This window comes from Trichoderma breve, chromosome 2 (assembly GCF_028502605.1).
Source record: "Trichoderma breve strain T069 chromosome 2, whole genome shotgun sequence".
Lineage (NCBI taxonomy): Eukaryota > Fungi > Ascomycota > Sordariomycetes > Hypocreales > Hypocreaceae > Trichoderma > Trichoderma breve.
In genome coordinates, this window is record NC_079233.1 from 6,154,189 (window position 1) to 6,166,480 (window position 12,292).

General features: G+C 49.3%; 7 protein-coding genes across 7 annotated transcripts; 3 read left to right on the forward strand and 4 right to left on the reverse strand.

The window, feature by feature from the left end:
* Positions 1–1,928: 1,928 nt before the first annotated feature.
* T069G_04070 (uncharacterized protein) lies at positions 1,929–2,270 on the forward strand (the record flags this gene model as incomplete). Its single annotated transcript, XM_056171280.1, has 2 exons — positions 1,929–2,116; positions 2,189–2,270. 2 exons carry the CDS (start codon positions 1,929–1,931, stop codon positions 2,268–2,270), a joined length of 270 nt encoding a protein of 89 aa, XP_056032172.1.
* Positions 2,271–2,760: 490 nt separating this feature from the next.
* On the reverse strand, positions 2,761–3,234 carry T069G_04071 (snoaL-like domain-containing protein; the record flags this gene model as incomplete). The annotated part of the gene is made up of 1 exon (XM_056171281.1): positions 2,761–3,234. One exon carries the CDS (start codon positions 3,232–3,234, stop codon positions 2,761–2,763), a length of 474 nt encoding a protein of 157 aa, XP_056032173.1.
* A 589-nt stretch (positions 3,235–3,823) lies between these two features.
* Positions 3,824–4,349, reverse strand: T069G_04072 (uncharacterized protein; the record flags this gene model as incomplete). The annotated part of the gene is made up of 2 exons (XM_056171282.1): positions 3,824–4,041; positions 4,112–4,349. 2 exons carry the CDS (start codon positions 4,347–4,349, stop codon positions 3,824–3,826), a joined length of 456 nt encoding a protein of 151 aa, XP_056032174.1.
* Positions 4,350–5,162: 813 nt separating this feature from the next.
* T069G_04073 (type III restriction enzyme, res subunit domain-containing protein) lies at positions 5,163–8,348 on the forward strand (the record flags this gene model as incomplete). Its single annotated transcript, XM_056171283.1, has 2 exons — positions 5,163–5,835; positions 5,881–8,348. 2 exons carry the CDS (start codon positions 5,163–5,165, stop codon positions 8,346–8,348), a joined length of 3,141 nt encoding a protein of 1,046 aa, XP_056032175.1.
* Positions 8,349–8,402: 54 nt separating this feature from the next.
* On the reverse strand, positions 8,403–9,379 carry T069G_04074 (methyltransferase domain-containing protein; the record flags this gene model as incomplete). Its single annotated transcript, XM_056171284.1, has 3 exons — positions 8,403–8,575; positions 8,644–9,093; positions 9,139–9,379. The coding sequence occupies 3 exons, from the start codon at positions 9,377–9,379 to the stop codon at positions 8,403–8,405; spliced, it is 864 nt and encodes a 287-aa protein (XP_056032176.1).
* Positions 9,380–10,550: 1,171 nt separating this feature from the next.
* Positions 10,551–11,202, reverse strand: T069G_04075 (s4 domain-containing protein; the record flags this gene model as incomplete). The annotated part of the gene is made up of 2 exons (XM_056171285.1): positions 10,551–10,946; positions 11,047–11,202. 2 exons carry the CDS (start codon positions 11,200–11,202, stop codon positions 10,551–10,553), a joined length of 552 nt encoding a protein of 183 aa, XP_056032177.1.
* A 370-nt stretch (positions 11,203–11,572) lies between these two features.
* Positions 11,573–12,288, forward strand: T069G_04076 (ribosomal protein s18 domain-containing protein; the record flags this gene model as incomplete). Its single annotated transcript, XM_056171286.1, has 2 exons — positions 11,573–12,028; positions 12,097–12,288. 2 exons carry the CDS (start codon positions 11,573–11,575, stop codon positions 12,286–12,288), a joined length of 648 nt encoding a protein of 215 aa, XP_056032178.1.
* Positions 12,289–12,292: the final 4 nt, after the last annotated feature.

Sequence of the window (12,292 nt, forward strand, 5' to 3'; positions counted from 1 at the left end):
CTCTTAAAGTCCGTAACAGAGCGCTGATCTCTTTACGTTGTTTCATTAGATCAAAAGTACATCAACTCGGCGACAATCGAAAATTTTGTGCGTGTATACTTGCATCTATTTTAATCTCTTCCCTGGCCCTTTGGAGACTACTTGTAAATAATAGCATAGATAAATTCACATATTTGTTTTTAAGTCATGTAGAATCAGCGCATCTCGCCAAAGTTGTTCTCAAGAGGTTAAAGTTGCGCCACGACTTTCAACTGTTGTCTTAAAACGTGTCGCTTGCCCGAGGGAAGGATCACATACCCTGTATTCCGCTGCGGCTGAGAGAATTAATTCAACGACTTGTTTGCTTCTGAGGGGTCTTGGGGCACAGTATGCTATTTAAACCGGTCTCTCAAAATACCCCTGGAGTCATTTGCTAAGCATGACGGAACTCGCATTCAGTTTTCGCCTTATGACTGGGCGAAGACCAAGCATGCAGCGGGGAAGAGGTCAACAGCATCCGCGACAAGCTTTGGCCCTGATGGATGACAAGCTGAACTCATGTGACATGCGGAGTCCTCCGCTGCGTTCATGTATGCCATAGATTCTTTCAACGGAGCATTTTCCAAGAGATCCCACGTGAGCAGGCATGAATCGAGGCGAAACGATCGGTGCTGGCCGAACCCGGGCCTGGGCTGATCGCGGCTGCGGCGCTGCGGCGGCTGTGGAATTCTCAGCTGATGCCGCAGTCACCGCAGATCCCGCCATATACGCTTATAGACCGTTCAACCCATAATTCATGTCATAATGTGCTCGTTGAATTGGATTGGAATGACCTGAAAAGTTACGGAATCAAATCTGCTCTCGAAAGTCGTCTTGTGATGTAGAGACAGATTCAATGTTGTGTGCCCCTGGCTACTAGACACTTGCATACCCTAGGATCTGTAGTTGCTTGAATCTCAGCGGCCTAAAATCTCCTTGAGATGGCCTCTTCCCTTGTAAGGACAACATGTCATCCCATATCGCAAGATCTTCATAATCTGAGAGATAGCAACTGTTCTGTGATTTGACGACGCGGCGATTCCCCTGGATTACGAGGCAACAGCGTACGAAAGAACCCGGCGGTTCGGGATGATGTATGTCAACAGTGGCATGATGCTGTCTTCTTGCGCAAATCTGCTCATAATAGGAAATTGCGGACGGCCTCATGATTTGACAATCTTCCGCATTAGGAACGCTCGGGCGGCAGTTCTGTTAGGCGATTCTGACTCTGCGGCGTCTGCGCCCGGCTTGGGTCTTCTTTTCAGATCCGTATTTCGTATATGTCATGTCCAGTTCTGCCTCTTCAGGCAGAGCAAATTGAGGCGCCCGGCCAATCCCCCTCCCCGGGATGCTCCGGAGTGGCACCACCGACAGGGATCCGGATCAGTCAGCCCCAAACTCTGTGAGCGTCCCTACTGATGAGAGCCCCAAAAGCGTAAGGCCAGCGTCAGGTCTAGCCAATCAGCGGGCGGCAGTTTCACAGCCAGCACAGCAGAATGTCCTGACAGTGGTATGATATTCGCCCAGCTGGATGTAAGGCATCTGCCCATAATGTGCGGCAAGGAGTCTCACGAGAGCGGCGGCACCGCAAAATTGACATCATGGGGGAAAAACCAAATTTCGATAGTGAATGACTCCGCATGGTGTGCGGCGACCTGCGATGAGCTGGTGGGATACATAATGTTCGGGTTGGAAGCCTGTAAGTTCGTTTCTGGATCATCATCACACCATCAAACAACAATACAATCCATAGAGGATTACCTCTCAACTCAATCACCTTTACGATAATCGCAACTCAATAAGATTCGTTCAGTGTATTATCACTAAGATTTGAATTTCGATTCGACCAAGAAAACTCCAATCAAATTTATTACACTATATAATATCTTCAACTTCAAACACTTCTCAATATGTCTGCTGCCACCGTCACCCGCGCTGCTGCCAGCACTGTTCGCAAGCCTATTTCCTTCTACACTCAAGTCCGAAGAATGGGCCGTGTCTTTGAGAGTCACCCATACGAGAGATTCGCAACCACCATGAAGCCTGCAAAGCCCGACTATTACAAGAACATTACTTTCACTGCTGGCAAGGTTGTCACGTAAGTAGCCCAGACAAGGCAATACAAAAAACCACTACATAAAGCAACTGTACTAACATTGGCTTTTTGCAGTTATTTCCCCATCTTCGGCGCCATGCTTGGCTGGCCCGTCCTTTGCAAGTGGGCTTTGGACGGACAGATCGGTCGCCTGTAAAGAGATGATAGAGGCAATGGTATAGAGTGGGACAGCAAAATATATAGAGATGTCCATCTTTCGACTGTATATATACACTTTGGGCGTTTGGATGGACTATGGGTGCGAAGCATATTTCGGCGCAACACAGAATAATTCAATTTGATTCTCTTTGTTAATTTATTCAAACGCGCGCTTACACAAAGATCTGTGATATAAGAATGGGTCAATCGAAAAACATGGTATCGAGATCGACGAATTAGGCATCATTGACTGATAATGAGATATTAATTTCTTCAGGCTAAAGGCAGAAGACAGCAAGTGGACTTTATGAAATGAAGGTGAGCTTACACGGCTGGGTGTTGGCTAGCGGAAGGACACATGGGCTAATATTCTACTGCAAGCGAAACAGATAGAAGCCTATACGGCACGATCGACATTCATAATGCAACCCCTTCAGCTATTTCTTTCCAATGAATGGCGTCTCCCTTAAATATACCTGAAGAAAGCACTATGGATTGGACGGCCTTGTCTCTGACCAATCAAGATACAACTTCCGCTCTGAAAACAACCATGTCCCATCATCTCCTTTCGTCAAGGTGTCCTGGTACCGCAAACTGCCGATGAACATTTGTCGCTGGCCGTCCTTTTCGGACAAATGATACGTCATGCAATAGGTTTCTCCCGTGGCAGTCTTGCCGTCCGGTCCGATGTCGATCATGCTCTGTCCGTTGAAATGCGTCGTGCGAGTGTATCCTCGGAGGAACTCAAAGACGGGCCTCAAGTCTTCTCTTTTACTGATCACTTGCGAGGGCTCCGTGCCTTCTCCTTGCATATACACGACAAAGTTCGTGTCCTCGGTGAAGAGCGACATTTGCTCGTCTGCTAGACGGTGATCGGCGCAGTGAGCATAACGATCGATGACTTTGCGGATGGCGATGCGATCATGCGCCTCCTCGGGGGATAAAGTGAGATTTGCCGCCATTTTGGTCTAATTCTGAGGCGTTTTATAACTTGAGATGATCTGCTAGTGGCGATTGTATACTTATTCTCTGCAATTCTGGCTTTGGGAGCCGACGTCTTTTAATACTTCGAGCCATCATGCTCATCAGTTGAGCAAATCCTCGACATCGTCCACACAGACATTGCTAGCATAAGCAGCTCAGCATAGCTGGAAAACGTGTATCGACTGTGCTAGGTCTTTCTCTTTTATATGGAATCTGCCCCAGACTTGAGGCTTGGCTCGTGCATGGCGATTATCTCATCGAGAGAGCGGGCCTAAGAGAGCTTTGGCGCTAAAGGATGGTGATGTGGTCATCAATTTGATGTGTTCCAGTAACAGATTGCCTATTCAACAGATTCAGTTCACTACCTAGTGAAGGATGACACAGATAAGTCTGCAAAGATAATGCCATTACTCCAGAAACTGCACTCATATCTTGGACCAAACACCCGATTGAAAGACTTGCACCACTACTCCGTAGCCGTTGCGACCTTGTCACTTGGCTTACTCTGCTCAAAACACCCATGCGCTCAGCCATAACCCTTCGAATGCGCCTCCGCTTTATCTCCCTTTACTCATCATTCTTGGACTTGCTCTCCGAAACATGGTCGCTTTTCATCGACTTTTCGGGATCTGACTGATGCGGGCTCTTTATACAACCGGCAGAGGTGCCGATTTTGCCACAGCAGTTCCAGTTAAAACCCTCTGGAACATCTTCCTCATAGCCAAACGGGCCATCATCGTCAATTTCCTCCCAGACCTCAGCTTTGTAATTGACTTCTAACAAGCCTATCATTTTCGATTAGCAATGTCTGAACTGGCACTTTAAATTGCTGCAAATTGCATCAAAAGGACTAACCATCGTGATGGACACAGCTAGTTTCATCGTTATCCTCTTCATAAAACGGTTGGTCGCACTGCACACAGATGGCAATGGTAGACTCGGGTTTCCGCTTCTTGCTTGATTCCTCTTGGTCAAGTCGCTTGGCGTAAGAGGCAACCTTGGCACGAATGACATGGTTGGTGCAAAGAGTGAGGAGAATTGCCTTGGCCTGGTCGCCGGAGATGTTTCTCACCGCCTCAAAGTCATCAGACATGTTGGCTGTTTGTGTAGAGTGTAGAGGGCGGTGCCAGTGAGGCTTGATGCCAAGTTGTCGGTGAGATTGTCGAATTGGGCTGCTTGAGGCACAGAGAAAGGTACTCAAGGCGGAGGCGAGCGGCATATACACGATAGGTACATGTACATCGACTGAACCAGAGGCGGCTGCATATTAATTATGGAGCGGGCTAGCATATTTCAAGGCAGATGTTGCTATTTATATGATTGATGATGATGCATCAAACTTGAAGCTGATTTCCGTTCTTGTCATAGTGTCTGGCTGTACTGAGTAGCGACTCTTTCGACATTCTCGTGATCGACTTTTGGCGGTGCTTGTAGAAATCTAATGAGGCCAACCGAGAGACAATGGGTCTAATATTAGCGGCTCGATGTACCCGCTACGTCTATAATTGGCGCCTAAAGTGTTGAAGGTTAAATCTACAGCGTCTTATAGGCCAATTCCAGGTATACATAACATGACGTCAATAATGAGATGCACGGCTATTTGCGCTGCGCTGGTGATGGGATTGGCTAATTCTAAAGTGCTGCCATACCAATGAGTCAAGTCTTTTCTCTCTGTTTATGTGAGGCACAAGAGCAAACAGATCGAACACAATTGCTGGGGGCTGACTGGAAGCTTTCACACCACTGTAATCAAGGCCCTAAATCTCCGTACCTACAGCTTAAAACTCAGGCAGGCAGCACAGGATGCATCACGTGATCTCGCATCATTCACCATCTCCTCGTGTTATCACTACGCGTTTCTCTCGACGAATCTATTGCGGCTCTTGTTGCCACTTTCATGCTCAAAATGGCCATGGATGTCATAGAACTCTCAGATGATGACAATACCGAATCAGACTTAGAAGATGACTTTGAGGGACCGGCCAAACCACCTCCTCAGAAAAGGAAGATCGAAGTGGAGTTCACGGAAAAGGTGCAGTGGACAGATGAATCAGACGGGGCGCCCTCCAAGCCAAAGAAAAGGAGAACAAAACGAAAATCTGCGGGGAAAAGGAAAGCTTCAAGAGTGGCCGGAGATGTCGAGCACACAGAAGACGAGCTGGAGAGAGTTGATCTTCCGGACTACTTGGTTGAACGGAGGCGAGCTTTTGACGCCAAGAAGAGATTATACCACGAATCAGCGCTGATGCTACCCCCTGACTATACAAATGTCGAGTTTGATGAGTCAAGGAGGCTAAGAGAGCTCAAGGAGAGACCGGATTTTGACCCAAGAAGTGGTATCAAACCATCTCGGCCGTACAAGGATGTTGAACTTCCTCAATCAGGTGGTCTCATTCCCGCATCAATCGCCCAGTATCTGCGCGATTACCAAGTTGAAGGTGTCCGGTTTCTGCACAAAAAGTTTGTGTACCAAGAAGGAGGCATCCTGGGAGATGACATGGGCCTCGGCAAAACGGTTCAAGTCGCTGCTTTTTTGACGGCGGCCTTTGGAAAAACGGGGGATGAAAGAGATGACAAACGTATGAGGCAGATAAGGCTTATTGGAGACCGATGGTATCCCAAAGTACTAATCGTCTGTCCCGGATCTCTCATTATGAATTGGAGAAACGAGTTAAGCCGATGGGGATGGTGGCATGTGGATCTGTTTCACGGGACAAACAAGGACGACGTACTTGGTGCGGCCCGTGCTGGGATGCTGGAAATCATGATTACAACCTACGAGACGTACAAAAACTCTCGCAGCTCTATTAACATGGTGCAGTGGGATGCCATCATCGCCGACGAGTGCCACCGTCTCAAAGACCGCTATTCGGAGACTACCAGAGCAATGCAAGAGATCAACGCCCTCTGTCGGATTGGCTTAACGGGAACAGCTATACAAAATCGGTACGAAGAGCTCTGGACACTGCTAGATTGGACCAACCCAGGTCATTTTGGTACTAAAGCAGAGTGGTCGAACACCATCACGAAGCCCTTGACCGTCGGCCAGTCTCATGAAGCAACGGTTGCACAGCTGAGTCTCGCACGGCAGACCGCAAAGAAGCTGGTTCAGAATCTTCTTCCTCGGTATTTTTTGCGCCGTATGAAGTCACTGATAGCTGATCAGTTGCCGAAAAAATCCGACCGAGTCGTCTTTTGCCCCCTTACAGACTTACAAACGGAAGCATACGAAAATTTCCTCAGCAGCAAAGAAGTGGCAATATTGAAGACCATTTCAGAAGACTGCGAGCATGGGGGCAAGAGAGGTTGGTGTTGCAACGAGTTTCTTCCAAGTGGCAGACGCTGGCAAACCATTGTCTTCCCGAGCATGATAATTCTGCAAAAGTTAGCCAACCACCTGACTCTGCTGGTACCTCAGACGACAGATATGGAAGAAAAGCATGCATATGAACTTGCAACACTCCAGACTTGCATGCCTGATACGTGGAGAGAGTTGTATGAGAAGCGAGATCGGATTAGTAACCTGGTCAATCCAGAGTTCTGTGGCAAGTGGAAGATCTTGAGGAAGCTGCTCAAATTTTGGCATGGCAGCGGAAACAAAGTCTTGGTATTTTCCCACAGCGTGCGGTTACTCCGCATACTACAGCACCTTTTTACCAATACAAGCTACACCGTGAGCTATCTGGACGGCTCCATGAGCTACGAAGCGCGGCAAGATGTGGTGGATACGTTCAACTCCGACCCCACGCAGTTTGTGTTCCTCATATCGACCAAGGCTGGTGGTGTTGGGCTAAACATCACTTCGGCTAACAAGGTGGTCATCATAGACCCTCACTGGAATCCTGCATACGATCTGCAAGCCCAGGACCGAGCTTATCGAATTGGCCAGACTCGTGATGTCGAAGTCTTCCGGCTCATTTCCGTGGGAACAATTGAGGAAATTGTCTATGCTCGGCAGATTTACAAGCAGCAGCAGGCAAACATCGGATATACTGCATCATCTGAGCGACGATATTTCCGCGGTGTTCAGCAAGACACTGAACGAACTGGCGAAATCTTTGGCCTATCAAACATCTTCACCTACCATAGCAACATGGGCTTGCTGCGCGATATTGTGAACAAGACAAACATTGCTGAGGCTAAAGCTGGAGTGCACTTGGCTGATGTTGATATGGAAGAAGCGGCCAAAGATGGTGAAGATTTGGGAGTCGTGAAACGAGAAGAGGGCACCGACTCGGAAGATGGAGGACTCAGCCAGCTGGCAGACCTGCTGACTTCTGGAGATCAGAAAAAGACCCCGGAATCCCAAAAGGCAAAGATAAGCCGCCCAAAAAGCGACGCTGTGCAAGCAATTCTCACTGCAGCTGGTGTGGAGTACACGCATGACAACTCTGAAGTGATTGGATCTTCCAAGGTAGAGGAGCAGCTCTCGCGGCGAGCGGCCATGAACTTGTTTGGAGAAGGAGATCTTGCGGGCCAAACTACGTTGTTTGCAGATAGCGACGAGAGCGACGGTGACGGGCTTCACAGCTCCTACAAGCCACCCGAGGATGTTTGCTTGCGCCAATTTTGTGAGATGGCTAGAGAATTTGGCTTTGCCAATGCTACGGACTTTGCCCTTATTGTGGAAAACTGGACGACAGAAGCAAGAAGGAATTGCTTGAATTCATTCTATAAGAGGCGCGAGGCTAGGCTAAGAAAGGAGGGATTCCTTGATGCAAAGGAGGGTATAGTCAACCACGAAGGATCATCGGCAGACGCAAGGGTAAAAACCCTGAAGCAAGAACACAAGCCAAAGGTGGAAGCGATAAAGGAGGATGAAGCAAGAAGCGGGGTAATGCTCAAAGATTTGGACCCCTGGCCTCAATCTAAGCTCAAAAACATGAAAGAGGAGAATGAGGCAAAAACGGAAACGAATGAGGGGGTGAAGTGCGAAATCAAAATGGAAACGAAGGCAGAAGATGTCAAGGATGAAAAAATAAACGTCAAAAAAGAGGAAATTGTCGATGAGAAGAAGCCGATACCGGCAGACAGTGAGTCTAAGAGGACTTCAATTTTCCTTTTGGATGACGACGATGACGACGAGCTTTGAGACGAGATATTGCTCAAACGAGGGTTTCTATTTCGAAGGCCTCGATGGCAGGATTTATTTCGTCAGAGTGCCAATCTTGTGAGGCAAGATCTGGTACGAAGACGAACGTTCCGCGGGCTGTGCGAGATCGACCTCCTGGAAGGGACCAGCGGCCCTAAGATTCTTTTCGGTATCGCGACAAAGCTGGCATCCACCCAAGAAGTGTGGCCAGATGAGGTTGGTGAAGCCTGGAGAGCCGGCCACGGTTAGCCTCTGGTATGCTTACATCGGGAGACTCATGAGTGTTTTTACTTACGCTGATATAGGCTGATCAACGGGCCTCCGCGCCAAACTTTGACATGCTCATAAACGTACCAGTGCCCGCCCGGCTTGAGCAGCTTGTACAAGAGCTTGATATTCTTCTCGGGCTCGGGAATGCTGCACAGGCAAAGAACGCCAACGATGCAATCAACACTGCCCGGCTCAATCTTTCCGTTCCATGCAGAGGGGTCGTCAACAGATTCGATACCGACGGGGACGACTTGATAGATGTCATCCATACCAAGGTCCTTGACACGTTTCTCGAGCGCTTTGGCAGAGATTGGGTTGGGCTCTACGCCATAAATCTTGGTGATGTGGCCGCCCGTGGTTTTCCTGTTGCGAAGGCCGGCTGCGTTGTCTGCGTCGCTGGTGTTTTCGCGGAAACGGGCAAGAACATCTGCCCACATGCCACTCCCGGCGCCGACCTCGATGACGGTGCCGTAAACTGGAGTGCTCACGACGTCGTCATGGATGACACCGCCCTTGATACGACCTTCAAGAAGAGGAATGACTCGCTGCTCGCCGTTGAGCTTGACATTTGGCCCGACGGTGGCCCAAAATGTGCCAAATAGGGCTTCGCGGAATCCATCGAAGGAGAAGAGCGCGCGATAATTCTTGTCACGGATAAGCCCACGAATTGTCGCAGGAATATGAGAGAAGGATATGGCCATGAAAGTCCATGGACCTATGAGCTCGGCCAAGACATCTTGAATAGTGGCCAAGATGGGCATGGCGATGGAGGGAGAGGGTGACTACCCTCGGCGCTCAGGAGGCTCTTATAAAAGTGAATGGGAGAACGATGATGTTCTGGTCGGCCACACGCTTTTGTATAAAAGCGCTGAGGAAAAAATGAAGGGCTCTATGAAGAACAAGGAGAAAACCAAGCTCTTATAAGCCGATCAGGGGGGAAAGGAAGGGAAGAGTGTGGGAGCTCGTGTGAGTGTGGGTTTTTATAGCCGTCACGCACAGTGTGTTTATCAACCTGGAGCTCATCTTTTATAAGCCATGTGAGCCTAGCCCTGTTTTTCTCTTCAAGCTGCGCCTTTTGGTGTGTCGATGCAAAGAAGGCTACGGATGTGGGGCCGATTCGGGTGGAGTTCCGGATGTCCGTTTAGGCGCTGGTGAAGATTTTGGAGATAGTGAGATTTGGATGACCAATGTTGATGGTTTTGGGAAGGATATTTTCACGTTTTGGGATGCGAGAGGGGAGACAGAGCTCAGGAGATGGGATATTGACTGGGATACTCACACATTTGACTGAGAGCGGGTGAATGAATGGCCGTGAGAGAATGGAAACGTCGATGAGTGAGCTCGGACGAAACACAGTGCGATGGATTCTTGCTCACCTACAAGGGGGGCTTTTCGCTTCTGATGGTTAACAAGGGTTTGGTATGATCCTGACGATAAATTTCACGGTGTGACTTTATTTGGCTACTGAAAGAGATTGCTGCTGATTAGTGAGCAGAGAGTAGCCATGCGTGCATCTGCCACCAAGGCTGTCACTAAGAAAGCTTAACATAATGCTACTGACAATTTGTGAGCTAGATGTATATCATGAATAGTGATGGAAACGCGACTTTGAGAAATGCAAAGTTAAAGATATACCAGTGGCATGTCACTGTGAATGCGCATCAAGATGCTGTCTACGTCTTTCCCGCCATGAAGATATTCACAAGCTCACATTTGTCAGTAGTGAAATATGCTATGAATAAAATGCATTTTTGGACATCTAAAATCTGCCCATCTTGAAGCATTGGACCAAAGTTCAATCCAGGAATATTCCAGCCCAACCCATAACGCCAAACCAGCCCCATGACAATCGACCAAGACGCTCTCCCCATACGCGCAGTCTATTCGAAAAAACATTCCACCCTCAGCATAATCTCCCCTCCAACAATAGAATTACAACAGCTCAAAGTCATCCAGCTCGTCCCTGTACTTCATAATGTTCTTCTTAATCTTGCTTCCCACAGCCCACGTGACGAAATCCTCGTTGTTGCGCGTGACCAAGTACGCCGGGTCTGTGATCTCGTCGACGCCGACGCGGACGTGGCCCTGCTCGATGAGCTTTGTGGCGGCCTGGACGGTCTCGGCCATGCGCAGGCGGGTCATGACGACGGGGAGGCGGCGGCGGGCGAAGGCGCTGACCGTGACGTTGTTCTCGACGGCGGAGAGCTTGGAGGAGGAGGAGAGGATGCCCATGTCGTAGAGCTTTGCGAGGAGGAGGTCTTCGTGTTTGCGGCGGACGGGGTTTTCGGGGGGGAGGAGGGAGAGGCGGTGGGCGAGTTGGCGGATGGACTGAAGAAGAAGAATGTTAGTTGGGCGGATTTGGAGGAGAGGGAGAGTTGGTGATGGTTTGGATGGATCTAGAGTATTGTGTTGATTGGTAGAAACTTACACCGCACATTCTGTTGTACTTGTGGTAGTCCTCGGGCTTCTGGATCATGTACCGTCTGCGGACGAGCTTGTCGCGGTGGTTGTCGTCTTGCTTGTATGTGAAGAAGTCTGTCTTGCGCAGAAGCTTCTGCTCGTGATACTTGAGCTTGCGCACCATCTTGTAGGATCCTCAATCGGGCTTCGTAATCGCTATTGCTGGTATTTCTAAGATTGGCCGTCTAATTGAGAGATTGAGAGTGATCCGAGGTTGGATCTGGCGCAAAGCAAGGATGGGGGTATCGGAGTTTGGGTTTTGCTGGAAGATTTGGATCAAATGCTTATCTCGACAATTTTTTGAGACGCCTAGAAAATTGGAAGAAAAAAGGCGGAACTCCAAAGCGGGGCGCACGCCAGTTAAGGCGGAACGTTTTCCGTCCCCGCCACACTCCACATTTTGCACAACACCAAAGGATTTCGCATCACCAGCAAAAGAGCCGCGGGATTCATTGCCAACCAATTCTCCTGCAAAAGCATTCAATCCGCCCGCAATGCCGCCGTTCCTGCCCTCTTGCGCCGTCCGCGGCCTCTCAATCCGCGGATTCTCAACCTCAGCCTCAAAATGTGCTCCCCGCGAGCCTGTCCACCACCGCCCCTCCTCCAGCAGCAGCCTCCTCTCCATCAACAACCCCGGCCCTTCGCGATCTTCCGGCCAGGCTCCCCGTGCGGCGGCGAGCAATCCAGGCGACGTTGCTGCGAACTTGATGACCCGGTTTAAGCGTGACGGGCAGATTACTATGAGGAACAAGCAGGCGAACATTGAGCTGCTGCGGAACCAGAAGAACTCGAACGACTACTTGAGGCAGATGCCGCGGAGGTGGGATGCGGGAGACGTTTATTCGCCGCATGATATGAGCCCCGTGGAGATGCAGAAGTGGAGGAAGAGGTCGCCTCGTGGAGGAGATGTGATTGATGCGCTGGGAATTCGACCGTTGGACATGTACAAGGTGTGTTTTTTTTTTTTTTTGTTTCTGAAAGCTGTGGGGGGCGGTTGGCTAACTTGGGAATGTTGTAGAACTTTTCTTTGATTCAGGAGTTTTCTTCTACGTCTGGCCAGATTACGCACTCTTCTGGCACGAGCCTTCGTCCTGTCAACCAGCGCAAGATTGCCAAGATGATTCGCAGGGTTCAGGGTATGGGCTTGTACCCGACTATTCACGCTCACCCTGAAATGATCAGGGAACACTTCTTCCCTGAGAGGAGATAAGAGA